The sequence below is a fragment of the Microtus pennsylvanicus genome, chromosome 3, assembly GCF_037038515.1.
Source record: "Microtus pennsylvanicus isolate mMicPen1 chromosome 3, mMicPen1.hap1, whole genome shotgun sequence".
NCBI lineage: Eukaryota > Metazoa > Chordata > Mammalia > Rodentia > Cricetidae > Microtus > Microtus pennsylvanicus.
Window position 1 is genome coordinate 39,366,061 of NC_134581.1, and position 16,546 is coordinate 39,382,606.

The 16,546-nt window shown below is 36.7% G+C and overlaps 1 protein-coding gene across 1 annotated transcript in view; it reads right to left on the reverse strand.

The window, feature by feature from the left end:
- Mei4 (meiotic double-stranded break formation protein 4) overlaps window positions 1-16,546 on the reverse strand; it is a 150,858-nt gene that overhangs the window by 94,792 nt on the left and 39,520 nt on the right. The window contains exon 3 of the mRNA XM_075967738.1: window positions 6,614-7,152. Within this exon, the coding sequence (XP_075823853.1) occupies window positions 6,614-7,152 (539 nt within the window). The remainder of the gene's footprint in view (window positions 1-6,613; window positions 7,153-16,546) is intronic.

A 16,546-nucleotide genomic window follows, 5' to 3' on the forward strand; every position in this document is an offset into this window, starting at 1 on the left:
AGAAGGATTTAAGTCGATTAAGAGCAAACGGAGTTCAAAATTAGCAGAAGGAATGCAATAGCAAAATTAGAATAGATAAAAGGACAAGAGAACAAAAGAACACTTTAAAAATCAAGTTGAAATTAATTTTATATAATGGAAAAATGAACAAATCTAAAGCAAAGACTCAAAGAAAAGTTAAGTAAAATTACAGATACAAGGAGACACGTTGGATGACAACGTGTTGCAGACACAGTGGATGTCTCAGGTATAAAATAAATATTATGAAACTATCTTATGAAAAATCTTAGCAAATCAAGTAACAGTATAAATGGACACACTCCTAGAAAAACAAAATTTAATCAACACTGAATGAAGAAGGAATAGGAAGTACGGATAAACTGATACGAAACAAGACAAACAATATAGTAAAAAATGTTGCCAACAGGTGAATTCTCTATTCTCACAGATTAATTCCATAAAAACAAACAAAACAAATTAAAAAACAAGCACTTGCAACTAATTTTTACACCCTTCCTAAATATAGAAAAAAATTTCAAAATATATCTATTATCAAAGGTGACCAAAAATGAGAGAGATACTTTATGTAAAGAAATTTATTAAGACAATGTCTGTGAAGTTAGGTGAAAGAGTCTTCAATGGAATGCAAAACAAAGTCAACAAAATATTAAAAGGATCAAACTTCATGTTCACTTCAAATGTATCCTGAGGATGTGGGCCAATCAATCAACATGATACAACATGTTAGCCAAAAGTAAAAGAGAGAAAAGAATAATCTAAACATGTATGGGAGAAGCATTTACAAGCCATGAATCAAACAAAATAGATACTGCAGGGTCTCATCCCAATGTATAAAGGATACAGGTAAAAATCCTACAGCAAAAATAATAATCAATAGACTTTAAAATATTTTCTCTAGGTTTTGAAAAAGGTAAGGATGCTAACGCTTACCATTGTTCACCGGGTTTTTCCAGATCTAGTCAGAGCAACCAATGAGAGAGAAGTGCAAGGGAAGGAAGAAAGATGGAACTATGTTTTGTCTGCTATGTCTCTACCCCATCATATCCTAGCTCTCATTTTTGTGTTCACCCTCCAGTTGCTATGATATAAACCCACTGAGGGGGAAAAGCATTCCATATTTATATGTAGTAAATAATTCACTCTAAATATGGATTGGTTTTGCTTATAGTCTATAAATTTGAGGGAAGGAGGATTGAAGGGAACATCTACTCTGGTGTTTTTCTAAATCTCAGATCTTATAAGAATAGAAAATTTCTTCAGTTCTCAATGTATTAAAGAGTCATACAGATCAAATAATCTGAATAAGCCCTGACTTCTTTCATGATTGCTATTAAGGAAGGGAATACAGGTACCTCTCCCCATGTCTGGATTATCCTCCAAGGATGTTCTGGAGAAGGAGACAAAGAAGATCTAAAAGATGTGCCTATACTTTTCTATGTCTCAGTAGTTGTAGTTGTCAACACAAGCTCCCCGAGATTGTATCCTTACCCACCAGGATCTGATCCACGGACCTTAAGAAATGAACAACTTTTTCCCCACAAGGGCCTGGTCTATGAAAGTGGCCTCCACTGGGAAACACACAGTGAGTAAGCAACTGGCTAGAAGTTTCCATTGCTGTGGGCTGATCCTGGCAGGAACTGAGATATTGTTTCTTCTTCTGTCAGACCCGCATTATAAGGTCCAGTGTTTCCTATATACTTCACAATTTCTGCCAACTGTATTCAGTAAGACAAGCGGCATCAGGAGAGCTCCCAGAGACAACAGAGAAGTAGATGAAATGAAGTGGAATGCCTTTCAAACACTGGGCAGAATTAGAATTGCATCCTCAGATACTCAAACAAACCAACAAAACCCTGACTTACTTTCTTTCTTTCTTTTCCACAAGAGTAACAAAAATATTACTTTATTAGGATAGTGTAATTGTATTTTCTATTATATTATTTTAAATATGAATTTAAATAAATCATATGTAAAGATAAGTATACAATCTACTCTGACTACTTAATCCTACAATATACCTGTTATCTACACTATCTTAGTTCTGTCATTTGTTTATTGCTATTATAGAAATAGAAAATATCATGGAATTATGATTTCACAGTAACAGTCAACAACTATATAACTTTAAAAAATAATGGTGCCAATCACTATCCCTTTGATTGACACCAGGTAGTGGTGGGACTAGTCCTTAGGTGAGATGAGCAAGGAGAGTTCATTTCACCTCACGAATATGTTTTGATACATAAAAAATTCTTAAAGTCATCCTCAGTAGGCTTTATCGATCTTATCTCTGAAGGAATGAAGAACAGTGACTGCCATTTTGAGGTGTTCAATAAATATGGATATGTAAGTGGAGGCCAGCAATGAATACGAAAGAGAAAGGAGGGGTATATGAAAAGGACTAGAGAGATGAGGTAAGGGGGAAATGATGCAATTGTATTATAATTTCAGAGAATAAATAAAATAGAACATGGCCCAATATGAAAAATTTTAAATCCTAAAAAGTATAAATGTCATTTTTACTAGTATCACACATTAAATTTTCTGCAAGTATAAATAAAGTTCTTTTTAAAAGCATAAATAAAACTTAGATAAAGGTTTTCATCTATTTGTTTAGATTCTACATGCATATCCCTAGTTTGCTATATGACTCGACTGACTTCCTGTTGGAGGAAGGTCATTGGCTAATAAAGGAACTGCCTTGGCCCATGTTATTGGTTAGGACATAGGTAGGTGGAGTAAACAGAACAGAATGTGGGGAGGAAGAGGAAGTGAGGTCAGACCAGACAGCTCTGCTCTCGGGAGCAGACGCCTCAGCAGAGACGCCATGCCCAGATCCCGGGCAGACACACGCGATGAAGCTCTGACCTAGAATCTTCCCGGTAAGACCGGTGCTCACAGATTATTAGCGATGGGTTGATTGGGATATCAGAATTAGCCAGTAAGGGCTAGAGCTAAGGGCCAAGCAGTGATTAAAAGAATACAGTGTCTGTGTAATTATTTAGGGCCTAAGCTAGCTGAGCAGGTGGCTGGGGTGTTGGGGACGCAGCCCGGCCGCCGCTGCCCTTATTACTACAAATGACACCCAGACGTGTGGCTAACTGAGTCCACAGAAAGCCTGAGAAAGCTTGGAAAAGAATAGAGTAAAGCATGTTTCTTATGGCAATTTCTCGGGTCTACTCTATTTTTGATAGAAGGTATGATTCTGATATGCCCTGGGGTGTTTCCTTTTAAGAATGCAGACTCACCTATATTCATTCATACAACCTTTGTTAGCAGAGTTGAAAGATAACAGTTTATTACAGGCTTCTAAGCAGTAAGCCCAGCCACGGTTTCGGGTTAGGTATTGAGAAAGTGGATTCTTCTTTCAGTTTTATATTTCTTCATCATGGGTTTCTACTGTCACTCACCCATGAACTTAGAAAGTTTAAAGACACCAAGAGGAAACCTTCTCAACCCATGTTCACATCATAATGCAGACCCTGACAGGTGAGAGTCCTCTGAACAGTCATTGGTTATAAGGCAGACTGGTACTTCAGGTTGTTACTAGACAGCAAACCTCCTCTTCTATGTAAACCACTAGGTTGAGTTTAATGGGGGAACAAATTTCTTTTGTGCATAAATGAAATTTTCATCTGTCCTTTGAGCCTACAGAGACTCCGACTCTGGAGATGGGTTTTGACCCTCAACTTCAGACCCCCAGCATTTTGTCTCAAATGTTCTCCAAGACCCTCTTCTCTGAGTCAGGTTGGCCCTTTGACTCTGTGACAGGGAGAAAAAAGTAAGAACAAAACAGCAACAGTACAGTTACTGTTATTTAATCTCATGATGTAAACTTCTTTCTCTACCTCCTGTCCAAACTCATTCAAGAACAAAGACACGAATACGATAGATCACTCTAGGTACTGCCTTCTGTTTTCTATAAAGTTTACATGGGAACTTACCAAGCTCAATATTTTAACAGTATGTTCCCATAAATAATATTTATTTCTTATTCATTCAGTTTGGGCTTGACTTCCTTTTAGTAAGGTGATGTTAAATAATATTAATATGTTCCATAAGATTCCCTGTTGTTTTTCCAGAATAGAAAAGAAAGCTGAAAATTTCAGTAAGTTTGAAAGAGTTTGAGAATGTTATATACATCATGGAAAAGGTCAAAGTTCAATACATTGATATCAAACTGCCACTTAAACCATTTAGAATAATACTCTCTGAAATAGTTATAAGGACTGGTTTAAATAGTAAAATGTGTTTCTAATCCAACTTAATTAGGCATGTTTTTCAATCCTCTTCCAAATACAGCACAATAGTGAAAAGTATCAGACTGGTGTAACCAACCTTAGAGTTTCAATAACCATACTTGTAAAATAACCAATATGATAAGAGGGATGAAAAGAGAGAATATTCTCCTTTTTGTTCTCTGAAGTCAGAGGATAGTGGTACATGTCTCAAATTTTTGCAATGCTAGAAGCCACCTGTTTCCTTGTTCAGGGAGGTCCCAACCGGTAGATTTTAACCAGTGTCCAGTCTACAAAAATGAGCTATGGACTTATGAAGAAGAGGAAAGCAATGTGACTTAACTGCTATCTTGTTTAATGCAATCACATGGCATAAACCATAAAACTTCCTGGCACCACTTGAATTTCAAGTACCACAGGCATTCATTCATCACATATCCCAATCTTTTTCCCCCACCTTTGTTGATTTGGTTTGTTTTCACCTCCCTGGATGGCTAATGGACGCATGGAAATGGGAGACCCAGAGGAGACCCAACCACAGCCTGCACTGCCAAGTGATAAGGTCAGTGCATTTCTATGGCATAATAAGGAGGCTGATGTCTCTGTCTGTGGCTACTGTAGCTGTCCGCTAGCAGTAGGTGGTCTAGCACTTACAATTTATCCTTTGGGTCCAGGCTCTCTGTTTCCCCATGTTTTCTCGGGGCTGTTGTAAAATCACATGTGCTTTCCAAGTCTAGCCACTTCTAGGAATCAGCTCCCTTTGGTGTCTGCCCAGTGTGGGGGGAGCATGACTGAGAAAACTCTTACATCCCCTATAGAAACCAGTAGTCACATCAGGCAAAACAATGTGTCAAAATTAAAACAAAACAAAACAACAAAAAAACCACCATGGAGGTCTGGTAAATATTACAAAGAACTTAAAAGTACAAGACTGCTGTAACTGTCTTCCGTGTGTACAGTAACCATTCTTGGAGACCTATACTCTAATATCATCAGCTAGATTAAAAGGGAGAATATTTTTCTTTTTCTCTCCAAGATCAATTAGATCCAAGGGTACTGTCAGACATCTCTAGAAATGTTCTGTAATTGTGGGGAACCACTTGTTTGTTTTTTCATTCATTCATTCATTCATTCATTCATTTATTTATTTATTTATTTATTTTGCTCAAGAAGTCCATGGAGACCTTACCTAGTGAATTCTAAGAAATGTTCAGTCTACAAAGATCAACGTTAATGCAGAGGAATGATTTCTTCGGTGCTTCCAAGTAAAGGCCTTTGACTTATTGTCACTAATGGAACAGCTAGTATAAGAAAGACTAGAAGACATAGAGGACAAGATCACCAACTGGCACAAAAAGTAGAGGAGGAAGAGATGATAAATTTTGGCTAGCTTCAATGTCTTAACCAGTAAGCAAGGAGAGCCAACGCTTAAAATGACGGGTATGTTCAATAGTCCAAGGGATCACACTCACAGACGTTATAATGGTTCTAGTCTATATAAGATGTTTCTTGGACAACTTCTCACTAGTTAATTTCTTCTTGATAAGTAAAATGATATGCATATATAAACTTTCAGACCTCGGCTTAAAGCAGCATTTACTTACAGACAAAGAGACAGCCTCACTATTGTTTTAAGCTAAAACTTGAATGACAACCAAATATTTAAAAGCCATGTGAGAAGGACATCTTGTTTATTCTAGCCACTTCAACAACTCTCTAAAAGCCTGAAAGCAGATCCTGGGTTTAACATTCTAGAGAAAATTCTGATAGGCCAAGGAACAATAAGGAGGTGCCCAAAAGATGCTCATTCCTTAGAGCCTCTAGAAATACTCTAACAGACTTTGACTTGAACATTTAAACCAGACTGCATTCTGGCTTCTGGTTCTCTGCCTAGGACTTGTAATGTAAATAACTTATGCCTTTACTTCTCCCTCACATCTATTCCAGACATCAGACAACAGCAACTTTATCACAGAAGTCATAATGTGGGGACCTTGGGCTTTAGTGGTTATCTGGAAAGGATTGCAAAGTGTGACCAATGGCAAACAAACAAAGATAGAGAAAATAGAAAAATACAAAGCAACAAAGTATAAAAATTAAAACAGTCAAACTAAAAGAATTCAAAGTGGAGGCAGCAAAAGCTGGTGGCGGAGACATCTCAGGAGAGAACCACAGGGTATGTAGCAACAGAAGCCAGAAACATTCAACTGGGAAGAGATGTGCACAGGTCCGGAGGCCCAGTTACAAACTCTCAGTCACCAATGTGAAAGAACCACCAAATACCTCTGCCAAGAGGAAAATTCATCGAAATTGCTCAGATCTTAAGTCATAAACAGGTAAGATATATTACTTACCCGGTTTATGCTGTCGTTCCCTAAAATAGCCTGCAGTAGAGTTTTCTCAAATTCTTCCAACTTCTTCGAACATTTTTTAAGAATATGATTAGATAAATTAAAATCATCCATCAGTCTAGCTAATGTACCAACAGCTTCCATCCAAAAACTTGAGAAAGGGAGTTTGGGGTTACGGTAAAACGTGATCAGGCCATCTAACAACTGTGCAACCGAATCAGAAACTGTGGAGGAGTCTTTCTCAAAGTGGCTCAAGTATAGTTTCAGACCACTGGATTCTGTCAGCTTCTTCAGTTCAAGCAGATGCTGCAAGAACTGCATGTGTGAAGATGGGGGATTTCCCAGGGTGGTGCAGGGCTTCTTCTCAAGAGGCAGTGGCAGAAGGGGCGGGGGGCTGCAGCTCTCCACAAGATGCTGGGACAACTCTGCAAGATCGCTTCTTTGCTCACTTGACAAGACGCATCCAGAATCATCCATCAAAGCCACAGTATTTTCAGAACTTCTAGGTTCCTGATCTGGCAATGGGGGGAACACATCATGTCCTGAAATAGAAAGGGACAAAAACATTATCTTCCTGCAGCTAGATATCTTAAAACCAATACAATGATTTTATTCTAAATGAAAATACTACATAAAACATGCAAATGTACATAAACATTTAGCAAACAGTGTAAAAAATGGCTTAGATGCAAAACAGACATTGTTTGACTAAAGAAATGTTTTACGCATTTTCAATTAGACCCTTCATTCAACTACAAGCATGTTCCTAGAAAGTTACAATCATTCCGAGCTTTCTCCTCCATGCAGAACTGAAACAGTTTTTTCAACAATTTGTTTTATTTTTAATTATCAGTATGCATGTGGATCTGTATGTGGGTCTGTATAGCACAGCACAGTGTGCAGAGGCCACAAATGGGCATCAGATCCCTAAGACCTGGAGTGAGCCACAAACCTGGTTCCGAGGCACTCTGCAAGAGCAGCAAATTCTCCTAATCACTGAGCATCTCTTCATCCCCAACCAGAACAACCCTAAAAGGAGTGTTTCCACCCACATGTGTGCTAGGAGAGCACAGTACTCAAATTGAGCACTGACTACCCTGGCTGCTTGGTTTTAACACCGTCAGCAAAGTGTCATGGGTGCACATATTGGGAATGACAACATGAAAATTTGGACACAGAGAAGAATCTCCTCACAATCCATGGAATGCCAGATTCGGCAAAAGAGTATCACGGTGAAGTTTTACATGTTACAGATTACAGTATTAAAGTCAAGTTATCAAACTGAATAAAAGAATAATTGCATTTTATTTTGAAAATAGCCCTGAACAATTTCTATTTTGCATCCACTCAGATTTACACCACTGGCTAAATGTTTGTGTACATCTTGTTTTTAAATATTTATTTATTATGTATACAATATTCTGTCTGCTGGTGTACATCTCATGAGGAGACATACTCAGTGCTCTAACTTGCTCCTGACTATGAGAAATCCCTCATGGTTAACAAATAAAACGAGCAAGGATCAGCATTTTGATAACTTATATCAAACCATAAAAATTTTCTAGATAAGTTACAGAGATATGATAGAAACACATGTAGGTACTTATAACAATAACCAGCTTAAATATTATAGAAAACTAACTCACAATAATTTAGGCTTTCTCATGGCATACAATCACCAATGTGTAGTCACTGTACAACATACTTACTCTCCTCCCTTTTCTTACTTTTAAGGATGGTACCTATAACTAATGTTTACATTAGCAGCCAAGGCTTTCTTTTGGAAAACATTCATAGCTTAACTAGCTAAATAATAATGGGCAAGAGAAACTATGCTGAGTATCCATATAGAAAGATGGAAGAACCACATTTTTCCTTAGAAAGGATTAAACAACTTGAGTGACAATGTTAATGCACTATAATCTCTAGCAATAGTCATAAGCAAGACATTTTTTGAGAAAGACAAGTATTTAAACACCCATACCTGTCTGAGAAAAACAGAGCATGGAAACAGCAATGTGCCTCTGACCCGTTAAGAGAGCATTCCACAGCAGCAATCAGAACCTATGCATGTGCTTGGGTCTATTTTCAGAGATCTCAAAGCTAATAGAAATATCATAAGAAGTGGATTTCAGTGATATGTACAGAATACCCCATTCAACAGAATATGTACTCTGTAATAGCCAGGGGACAGGCACTGAAAAAAATCATGGGGGAAATTTAAAAGTAACATGAATCATGTACAAGTAGAAACATAATTTTTAAGAACTGAGGTATAGCTAAGGCAGTTTTAAACAGAAATGTTCATAGCAATATACTTTCCTTAAAGAATAAGAGCGATCTCAAATAACTTAATTAAGTACCACAAAACCTTAAATAAACAGGAACAATAAAAACCAAAAGCAGTAGATGGCAAAAATTTATAAATATCATGATGCCTAACCTCTATTGATCAGCTACTACATAACCCCTGCACCTATGGTTTGCAGAACATTGCTGGAGATAGACAGACTGTAAGAATCAAAAGACCAGAAAATCTGCTGTGAGGTTGTGATACCTAGAAATGCCAAGGAAGTTGAATCCTTGATACTTCAACAACATATATGTCTCTTACATACTAAATTGTATATTCTACTTCATTTTGGTGAATCATAGACCTTATATTTTTTTGGTTTTTAAATTCTAATTTAAATCCATTTATCATTTCAAAATAGATCAATAATATTCAACAAAATAAAGCTCTTACCTTCCTGGAACATATCTTTTCATAGAAATACTTCCTCTGAACCTCAGGAAGGATGGAGAAAATGCCCCTTACAAAACAGAATGAGCTTTTCTTTCCTGGTCATCCCTTCAACTTACTGGATGAGGCTAAACCCAGTTTGCTAAGGCACTCAGTCTACTGAGCCAAACAATCTTATCCCAAACCAAAGAGTGCCGAGATATCTGAACTGAAACTTTAAATTAATAATCAAGACACCTATTTCTCTGTATGTCCTCCTCCAATCACTTCCTCACATTGGCTCATGGCACCTTCATCTCTTGGACTTATTAATGAACATCCTCACCTACATGATCAATCAGCCTCTGGCTCTGTCCTCCTCTAGTCTACCTTCTAAACAGTATCATTTTGGAGAAAATATTCCAGAAGCTTCACGCATGCTATAGAATAGAGACTCCCCAAGGTCCTCAACTTAGTACATAAATCCTCTCATAGTTTGCCCCCCAACCTTCTTATGTAGTTTACCTTTGTCTTCACCCTCATACCATGCATGCAACTATAAGCCCCGCAGAGTTCACAAGAGATGCCGCACCATTTCACACAATGATGGATTTGCACATCCTTTTCCTCAGATGCATACTGATTCTTCAAATCCAGCTACTTCTCTGCTGTGAAACTTTCTAAGTTCTCACGAGGCTTAGAAAAGCCTTACCTACATGTTTCTACTACTCACCTACTCACTTTAACCTGTCTTGAATATATTAGTGGCTCCTTACTGAAAGGAGAAGCTTCTGAGGGAAGAGTCTGTGTGGATGTTTCAGTTGTTTGATGCCTGCCTCCTACATGGCTGGTAATTTGAACATTATTGAAAGAATCTCTCTCTCTTTCGTTCTCTCTGTCTCTCTCTGTGTCTCTGTGTGTGTGTGTGTCTCTCTCTAACACATACACACACAAACACACTATGATTAAATCAAATAACATTCATTCAATTGTATTCTGCATAGGAATGTATAATTTGCCACTACCAACTATGATTTCCAAGCATTAATAATCATTATCCAACATATACTCATGCATCAAATAATGTAAAAGTAATGTTTATGCCACCTGGTGGTCAAACCGAAAATGTTATTTAAAGTCATTTCATAATTCTGTTTTTAATAATACTTTTTTATATTTTTTGAAATTATAAGATAATTAAATTTTAATTATAAGATAACTACATCTTGTAGTTATACTATAATTACATTTTCCCTTCCTCTTTCTAATCCTCCTCATGATCCCTCCTTCTCAAATTTATGGCCTCTTTATATATGAATTCCTAAATATAAAAATACAACCTGCTCAGTCTATGTTATCTGTCTTTAAATGATCTCAAGGCTGATCACTTGGTAGAGAATAACCAATTTCAGAACTCTTAATGACAGTGTTCCAATTAAAAGCAAGTGTTTGTTTCTTGGTTTAGGAATATATATTTTAGCATATGACAAAGCATATTTGAGAAATGCTGACAAAAAGGTTCAGTTGTATTTTATCCAAGCACATCATCATTCTAACTTTAAATATACCAAAGAGAAATATCATATACATGGAAATATAAGCAAATGGTGTGATGTCTCTTGGCTAAACTGTCTTTTCTGAATAGAAATAAAACAAAATGTGTATTGGTAGGCCGACTTTGTCCTAGGCAATTAAATACCACAATTCCTCATGCCTTCAAGTGATCATTCTCTGAGATTTGCTCATTGTTTTTTTCCTGGAACATCTAGATCCCCAAAAGGAACTTTCCTTACTGTTGCGCTGTTTTATCTGCGGTTTTCTCTATTTAAATATCTCCATCATGAAGCCTCAAAGAATTATTTAACTAAAGATTCTCAAGTCTGTATCTCTAATCCCAACACATTCTCAACTAATTAGTCTTTTTTGTCAGTTATTTTCTCTGTTTTTAAATGATGACAGCATTTTAATAAGTTATTTTTTACAAAATAATTATTAGTATTCTATTGAACATGTTTTAAAAATAGCTATTTCATATATCATATGATACCAGGAATAAATAAATACATAAATAAATATTTATGATATCTAGGTAAACTAATGAATTTCTAAAATTTGATCAGAGAGTAGAGTAAACAAATTTACATGAGTGCTCAGCATGCTGAAATCCCTGGGCGTGACCATCAAAACTAAAATAAGTAGATATTGTAAGTCAGCTCATTTTGCTACACATCACATGAACAAATGCCTAATAGGAAATAACTTCAGGAAGTATTTACTGTGGCTCAGTGTGAGATCACGTAAGCCGTTGGAAACCTGAGAATCTACTTTGTGAGCCTTATACACTAATACATATTAATCTGGTCTATCTTTCTGTTCCTTGAAGTTTTAAAGTCTGTTCAGTCTATTCCCATTTCAGAAGGTTCTCTTGCATTAAACATTCTATGTGAATTGCTCTCTCGGGCCTCTCAAAATCTCTTGAGATGTCATTTCTTCAAAATTTCCTTCTCTAACAATCGTAACCTAAGGAAGCCTCCAGATGAATCTTTGTCCTATCTTCCTGTTTCGGTCCCCCAGTCTGTCACTGTCACTTCATGACCACTTCCCACTGGTAATTTTGTTCTTCATCCTTAAGAATGCTCTAAGAAAGACCCAGATTTCCTGGCCTATTGCTATATCTCAGACCATGTAATTCTGAGTAAATGCTAAGCAACATTAAACAAACAAAACCCTGTTGTATACCACAGCCCCTTTTATTGTCATGCTCATGAGATTATATGTAAAGAGCAGGGCTATGTCAGAGAAGTTTCTGTCTCCTGTCCAATTACTCTGCCTAAATAACTTATCACTTAGATAACATAAAGGATATCTTAAAGAAAATATACTTCTTGAGAAATGTATAACATAAGTCAAATAAATGTTAGGCTACTCTTCTATTTTCGTACTAGGAAACCCACAAGTCTCCTCACTAACAAGTGCAAAAGCACTTTTTCCCTGGTGTCATGTATCCTTTAGAAAGGGCCCATCCTGGTTTTCTATTATTCTCTACAACACCCATTTATTCTCTGCTCTATGACAAAGTCAACTTAAACAGTTTTCAATTAGATTTTTATATTTATCTTTAGATGGTATAGGAAGTCCTTCTATCTATGTGTTGCTTTTATTTGTTAATGAATAAAGAACAGCTTTGAACCTATGGCATGGAAGAAGAGAACTAGGCAGGGAATGTAGGTTGTATGCTGGGAGGAAGAAAGGCAGAGTCAGAGAGAAGCCATGGAGTTGCTGGAGACAGATGCTGGGAGATTTACCTGGTAAGCCACAGCCACATGGTGATATACAGATTAATAGAAATGAGTTAAATTAAAATGTAAGAGCTAGCCAATAAGATGTTAGAGCTAATAGGCCAAGCAATGTTTTTAAATAATATAGTTTCTGCGTGATTATTTTGGATCTAAGCTAGCCGGGCGGCCTGGAGAAACAAGTTACTCTTGCTCCAACATTTACACTGCTCCTTCCTGCCTAAAACACCTCAGTACACAGAGTCGTCTAGAAGCAACCTCTTCATGCTCTTTACTTAAAAATATCTAGCATAGTGAAATCTTTCAGCCATTTCAATATCTCCCTAACTTACATCGTAAAGGGAATACACTACAATTGTAGAGCAACAATTGAGTAATTGACAGGCACTCAATATTTCCATGGGGAAGATATCCAACTTGTATCTCAAAGAAACATTTCAGGAGTATCTCTTATTTACATCAAATATAATAGTTTTACCTTCACAGACACAGAATTAAAGAAAATATATAAGTCTCAAAATGCACTTTTGTTCTTTGTTCCCAAATTCATGGATTTAGAATATTTTACCTGTTTCTTACTAGACTCTAAATCTCTATTATAGTAAGAGGCCGCTTGTTTGTTCCCAGCTGGTCAGCCACAAAATAATCACACAGAAACTATATTAATTACATCACTGATTGGCCAATCACTTTAGCGTATTGCTAGCTAGCTAGCTCTTACGTCTTAATTTAACTCATTTCCATTAGTTTATATTTTACCATGAGGCTCATGGCCTACTGGCAAAGTTCCAGCTGGCAGCTCATGTCCTTCCCCTCTGGTGGCTAAATGAAGTCTCTATACTCTGCCTTGCTTCTCCCAGCATTCAGTTTAATTATCCCCACCTAGCTCTACACTTTTGCCCTATTATAGGGCAAAACAGTTACTTTTTAACCAACTGTATTCACAGCATACACGAAGTTATTCTGAAACAGCTTATTTCTCTAATGGTCACTCTTACATGCAGAAGAGAGTTGCTTAACACCTTTTAAAACCCAGTACAGTCAGCTCAAACTCTATGCCAAATATACTAGACTTTCTAAGCATGGGGCCAAAAGTCAGTGTTTTTGAAGCTCTTGAGTGGTTAAAATGGGAGAATCATTGCTGTTTATTAATTTATATTTACTGCACTAATTTTGGTGAGAACAATGACTTCAGCCTTTTCTGTGTCAATGCAAACATTTTCCTGACTCCCAGAATGCCTTCCTACTTTCTCTCATTGTGTTTATCTGTTGTCGAATAATTCCAAGCTCAGTTAGCAGCTCCCTTTTTTCTCTTGCAAAAGTAGAAGCTTTACTAGTCTAGCTGTCAATTACACCTAGGCCTAAGTCATTATTATTTCCTTCATGATTTTAGAACAACAATGCAATCCATACAGAGTGATAGCAAGAAATTTAAAACTCCTAGTTAATTTAACCAAATTATCTCCCCATTGTCACAAAAATGCTACTCACCGAAAACAGCCCCACATAAGTTGAACAACTGCTTCCTCCTTGATTATCATCATAGTCCCAATATTCCTTATTCTTCCCCTTCCACAGTCAGTCTGTTTTATGTTTATTTACTGAGCATTCTTTTTTCAAGACAAGTGAGTGGACTTTTCTTTGAAGCGTTGGCTCAGCCACCTCCTTCTGGGGCTCAGTGCCCATCCAGTCTAACATTTTTATTCTTTTCCACTCTTGCCAATTCAACACCACAGCCTGTTTTAATCTCTTCTATATTTTTAACAGACTGTGATATCTTGATAATTGGTTCAAGTTAGTGTCTGTTATGTGAATAGAAATTTTATTACTTTTGTTTTGTCACTAAATAAACTGCAGAAATAAGAGTTGTATTGAATAAGAAATGAACTGATCAATTAATGTAACCAGTTCAAGATAACTTGCCTCTCTAACAAGACAAGAACTCCTAATGAGTAAACAGGCAGTTTCTTCCTTTCTAGTCTTCAAAATCAAGCACCACACTAAGAGAACACGACATGTTCAAGTACCTGATGATCATTTCCATGATTTTAGTAGATTGTCAGTATTTCTGAATTTAACAGTATTGAGAAATATTATAACCTACTTTGAGTGTTTCCATAAACTTTCAATCCATTAACACCTTAATTAAATTGTCAACTTACCATATCATATTTAAAAGCACAAAAGATCTCTGTAATTTTAATCCACATCCTATTTCATCATCCATCAATTATACTCTCTAAATCATGTACATATTGTTGGAAGACATTGTAGAAAGGTTGATCTACAGTTGTAGGCTTTGCCTCTGTTGATCCTGATTGCCTTGTGCAAGTCATGCATATTTTATTAATGTATACCTACTTAGATGAAACAGAGAGGAATACTAATTAGAAAAAGTACCAGACTGGGCTGCCTGCCTGAATATAAACCCATTCTGACTAGAGTATTTTTACAATCTATTGTGGATAGTTAGTGTTTTTGGAGATTGGTATAGTTTCAAGGTATTATTTTCTTTCACACTCCATATTGAAACCTGTCTATAAACTGTAAGCCTTGTTAAAAAGCCATCAAAAAGTTGTAGTGAAACACTACAATACTATATTATTTTCCTAAAACCTTACTAATAATCACAGGTACTAAGCTAATTATTTTGTATTAGGGAAATCCAACAAAATTCAGGCAATCTTGGTTACTACTTCATTTTGACATCCTTACTTTTAGTATGGCTATAGGGGGCAACTCCACCTTCCTGTTCTCCTTCTTCAGAAGGAGCTATTAGCTCCTATTCCAAACTAATGACATCTCAGAATGTCTCTCGGTAACAGCTAAGCTTACATCTTAAAATAACCTGGTGTCTCCAATGAAACAATCTTGCAGCCCTAAGTTACAGAAAACAATTATAAAACCATCTTTAATCTTCACTTTTGGTGACTATTGAGAGTGTTTTCTACAAGCGATGACAATCATGATAAAACCCACAATACACACCCTGTCTTTAAGAACCCTGATTATTTACCTATTGTTACTCCTGAGTACTGAGCGCTCCTGTGAAGTCTGTTAACTCAGGTGAGAGTAGACTGCCCTGAACCCATGCTATGCCCTGAGAGATCAAAATTGGCATGTGTATCTAGAATTACTCTCGCTTTTATGTAAATACTGCGTTCACTGCAAGAGACGTCCAACAATGTATTTTCCAGTATCAAAAAGAAATGGAAAAGATATTGGCTCATTAAGTTGTCTTCCTTTCTCTTTTTTTGTATGAAGTATTTTCAGACCTTCTAAGTAATAAAAGCTAAATCACATAGCAGCCATAACTGTAGAAAGAAAAATAATTCTGTCTCAAGCTGGGCCTGATGTACCTGTAATCCAGTACTGGAGGGGCTGGGGCAGGATGTGTTTTAGTTGAAAGTCAGCCTGTGCTTGACAGAATTTGCATGTCAGAACAAAAGAAAGTGTCTCTGTTCTAATCCCCCTTTAAGGAGGCTTTTCCTTCTCTTCTTATGGCCAGGAGGCTAGTCAATAAACTACATTATTTTTGTTTCATAATGGACTAATATGGAATCTTTTCACTGACTTCCTGGCTTCTACATCTGTTCTAATTATTTTTTTCTGTTGCTGTGTTAAACATCATGGCCAAAAGCGAGAGAAAAGGCTTGTCTAGCTTACAGATTATGTACAGTCCATCATTGATGGAAGCCGAGGCAGGAAAGTGGAGGTAAGAACTTCAGCAGAGACCAAAAAGGAATGTTGCTTACTGCCTTGCTTCCTCTGGTTCAGCTACTTTTCCTTTTGTAGCTCAAGCCCACCTGTCTTAAGATGGTACTACTCCAGACAGGTTCAGATTTCCTACATAAATTTTCAGTCAAGACAACACCACACAAACCTGACCACAATTCAGTTTGATGGAGGCAGTTCCTC